The sequence below is a fragment of the Triticum aestivum genome, chromosome 1B (genome assembly GCF_018294505.1).
Source record: "Triticum aestivum cultivar Chinese Spring chromosome 1B, IWGSC CS RefSeq v2.1, whole genome shotgun sequence".
Taxonomy (NCBI): Eukaryota; Viridiplantae; Streptophyta; class Magnoliopsida; order Poales; family Poaceae; genus Triticum; species Triticum aestivum.
In genome coordinates, this window is record NC_057795.1 from 4,392,968 (window position 1) to 4,397,411 (window position 4,444).

The 4,444-nt window shown below is 37.1% G+C and overlaps 1 protein-coding gene across 1 annotated transcript; it reads left to right on the top strand.

The window, feature by feature from the left end:
• The first annotated feature begins 356 nt into the window (after positions 1–356).
• On the top strand, positions 357–3,632 carry LOC123083468 (uncharacterized). The gene is made up of 6 exons (XM_044505509.1): positions 357–470; positions 727–810; positions 1,618–1,779; positions 1,859–1,912; positions 2,325–2,471; positions 3,199–3,632. Exons 1-6 carry the CDS (start codon positions 357–359, stop codon positions 3,568–3,570), a joined length of 933 nt encoding a protein of 310 aa, XP_044361444.1. The 3' UTR covers positions 3,571–3,632.
• Positions 3,633–4,444: the final 812 nt, after the last annotated feature.

Sequence of the window (4,444 nt, forward strand, 5' to 3'; positions counted from 1 at the left end):
TAAGACCATTGTATATGCCCTCGTACATCCATATTTTGGATGTAAATCAAGTCCATTGTTAATGATTATTGGCATAAATTGATCTATATTCATATAAAAAGATAGGTCATCGAGCAATCATTAATTGGATGTAAACCAAGTCCATATTTAATGAACATTAATTAAACAATAGATTTATACCCAACTCTAGAAATATTAGTTCACCGGATGACTACCCATTAAATGTTCAGTGCATGACTTTCTAAAGAAAGAACCTGGCTCGATTCTATATAAGTTGTGTTCTATAAAGAATATACAAGTACGTTAAGAATCACATAGTTACTATTTCGTTGAAAATAACACAATTACCTATACAAATGGGAGGTGATTATGTTGTCATAGCGGTCTTACTATGCTTTTTGTGTATAACTTTCCACCTCACCTCTGTTGAATCGATAGACGTAGATGTCAATCCGCAGTCGAATGAGAAGGTAACCAATATTTTACTTTTAGATTTTGATATATACAACTTTTTATCAATTGGTTTATGTATTATCCCATTGTTGTATCTACTTGACCACTTAATCTTGATAATTACTATTGGTGTTTATCATTCATAACTACTTTATGTTACTTATATGCCCAACTAAAATGTAGGACACACATGTGAAACGAATACTTATCTTTCAAAGACTCTATACATCAATTATATATGCTAATTACTCATGAAATTATTTCCCTCTGCAGAACACCACTCTTTTAAGACCTAAACCTTTTCATTTTCCTTGGAGAGCTAATATCATGGATGAAGGAAGCGGCATTATTTCTCATGTACACACACTCTCCCGCATTCTCTGTATATATCTCTCTTTACCTTTTCATGTGGGGTGTTTTGTTGATTTCTTGGTGAGTGTTGATCACAAGAGGCAAAGTCAAAGTATTTTCAATATAAGCATCACATATTTAAACCACGGAGAAAAGTAGTAGAAATCTACATTCATTAATGATGTACCTAAATCATAGTTGGTCAAGCTAAAATCTGATCAATGGCCCAAGAGACAAGGTCGTACATAAAGACCAAATAAAAGACATACACCTAAATGAACTAAGCTTGATGCCCTATATACTGCGAAAGCTATGATCCTTACATACAAAGCATGCTATCAAAATAACGTGAACAACATATTCACAAAGGCATTTAAGACATACTCTATTGGAGACTTATACTGACATACCAACTTTCTTGGCAATACGCTTCACACCTATCAGAGCGAGAATCAAATCTTGTTTCACCCCTGCCACAAGGAGGAGATAAGATGTGAGCCCAAGCACCTAAGTAAGACTGTCGAAAATGCACATGAACTAAAGCATTGCATGCATCACCACAAAGGTCTAATTGTGTTGGAAAGACACCACACCCCGCGGAGGAAGCTAAATTCAGTATGATATACTCAACAAGGGCTATGAAAACAAATATAGACTAACTCAAAAATAGCATGAAAAATTCCCCATTGTAAATGTCTGGTAGGTGAACCTCATACGAAGGCCAAGAATGCACACCCTCACTTGTTTATTATGCCGTTCTTTATAGATTTTTATGGTTATTTACTAATTTGAGATATAATTTTCTATCACTAGTATGCAATGTGGCACACAGAGCCAGGACAATTCTACGGCCTTCGAGCTGACATGAGTATATGGGCTTCACCAAATCAAGAAACTTCTCAAGAATCTGGAGCATCCTTACAGATCTATTGTCAAGATGGAGGAAACTACAACTTAATTCAAGTTGGAATTCATGTATAGACATATCACCCATTATGGTAAACTCAAATACTTTTGAATAAACTACTATTTGATAATCAGGTTTTGCTTGCAGATTTCCCCCTCTTTGTACCATAACAGAGATATTCGCTTCTTTACATATTGGACCGTAAGTATAACAATGTCATTTTAACAAGTTATATATTATTCTGGTTCCCATATAGTTTTCTGTATCTTACATTCTTAAGAAGTTAATCCCCACTACAACCAATTCTCTCTACATGCACAGAATCCACATCATCATCGACATGCATCCATCCAACTCAGCAAATCCGCCGCCTCATCAAAAGAATTACATGATTTAAATCGTCTGGTTTAATCACACATCGGTTCCTCTTCCTCTTCTGAAACCCACGAGACATTTACTCTTCTGAAACCCATGAGACATTCTCCTCTTTAATACCCGAGACGAATTGTCTCTTGTCCTCAGTCCCCCATTGTAGGAGTTAGAGGCATTATTGGACTAAGTAATAGTCTCTTTACATCCACAATAATGCATGTTTTATTTTTTCATTGCTCAGAAGGACTTGAAATCAAAGGGGTGCTACAACTTGCAGTGCCCAGGATTTGTTTCTACAAGTCGAGCTAATCTGGTGCCTGGACAAGCCATTGCTCCTCCATCAATTTATGGCAAACAAGACCACTACGTTAGGCTTAGCCTCAACAAGGTGCACCATTTATCCCATTCTGGAGATTACTACAAATGTGCTACTATTTCTACAATAACTAGATGATACATGTGTGTTCCTGCAGCAACATCATCGAATGAAACGTGTAAATTAGATGCTATAAGAGCAACTGCAAAAGAGAAAAAGTTGGATTGTAGTTAACAGAATTCCATTTTTCTAACAAAAATGTGAAACATGAACTACATAGGTATCCTCAGAGTGTCCAACACATAATCCATTCATGACTACAAAAAATAAATGCAAAAACAGTAATTTATGAGGGGTATGCATGACTTTTTGGTATGGTAGGACTGCATGGATAGGAAAAACAAGCACATATGAAAATATAACTTACCAGGAACATGCATGACTTGTTGATGTGGTATGGATGCACACATAGAAAGATAAGTAAACTTATAACTAACGTGTATGACTAGTTGACGTGGCATGGCTGCTTGAATAGGAAAAATAGGTAGTGGATTGCAACTATTTAAGAATAAAGGATTAAAATTAACAAAGATAGATTTTATGAATCTTAAAATTAGTTAGGCATAAATTCACATGGTTACTAAGTACCATGCTTTCTATTCTATTAAAAAATATGGAACATTGAAATCTAGGAACTTGTACGCCACCCAAGATTCTTGCTAATAACAACTTATTTTCTGCTCTTCTTGAGAATGAAATTTATTGTTCACGAATGTCATCAATCCCTTGTTGATTACAGGATCCAAATTCTGGAGATTGGGTGGTGTACCGTCACGATTTACAAAAACCATCATTCTTGGGACATTTTCCAAATAAGCTTTGCCGCGGAGCACCACGTATACAAGCCTTGACTGGATTCGTGAATTACTTGAAGAGTGCACATGGTCCTCCAATGGGTAGCGGTCACTTCCCCGATTATGATGATAAGAAATCTGCATACTTCAAACACATTCAGAATTACAATCCGAATGGTCATTCTTCCGACCTCTTTGGCATTCCCATGATCAAGTTAGTTGATAGGCCAGATTGTTATAGAGCAAATAATTTATTTCTCGAATATAAGAGGGGTTATATGTTCAACTATGGTGGACCAAGTGGTTGTGTTGGTTGATAACAAAAGTTATGTTGCCATTTGGAATCAATAAATAAAACCTATGTTACTTAAGTGTCAAAGATTGTACCTTATTTCATTTATTTTGTTCCAACTTGGTCTTGATGTTGATTACACCATCGTCCCTAGTTTATTAAATTATTGATTTTCACCACGCACTTAAGTCATTCCCAACACGTGCACTTTTGACTGGAGCTAGGTGACGATAGTAAGTCAAATTAAGGAAGCCTCAAAGTAGCAAAGACCATATGATCGGACCTCTGTCGGCCCAAGTATGGGGAAGGAAACCTAGGTAGAAGTAGAACACTACCAACCAAGGTGGTATATTATCCATCCGATGAATTAGGAATCCATGTGGGATACGTGGGAGGCGGCCAAAATGTTGCACACCAACTCGGTCCAAACTCCTTCCCCCGAACAATGAACGTACCGACATGGGTATTGCCATACCGGGGCTATATATGTCTGGCAAGGACCCGTAGAGAGGTTATGCAATCTACAGCTACTAGAACCCTAGATATTTCAGAATATAAAGCCGAGATCAATATTTGGATCACACCGCTTTCTGCAAATTATGGACTATTCGTATATTACAAAGGGGCATACCTGGGAATATTTGTGTGTTGCATGTTATGAACACGCATAGAAAGCGCCACTCGTAGAAGTTTACTGAATCAACCCTCTTGAGCGTGTTGGAACTTTCCGTCAGCCAAGTGTGATCATGATGCTGCCTGGTTGTACAGGCTATGAATTCCTCATTTTCTTGCGACACATGACTTCCAACAAGACTTGCGGTCCACCAGGCTAAACAAAATAATAGTCATGCATGCAAGCAAATATGACAAAGTTGTCATCTTCTCTGAGACAAGGGTTC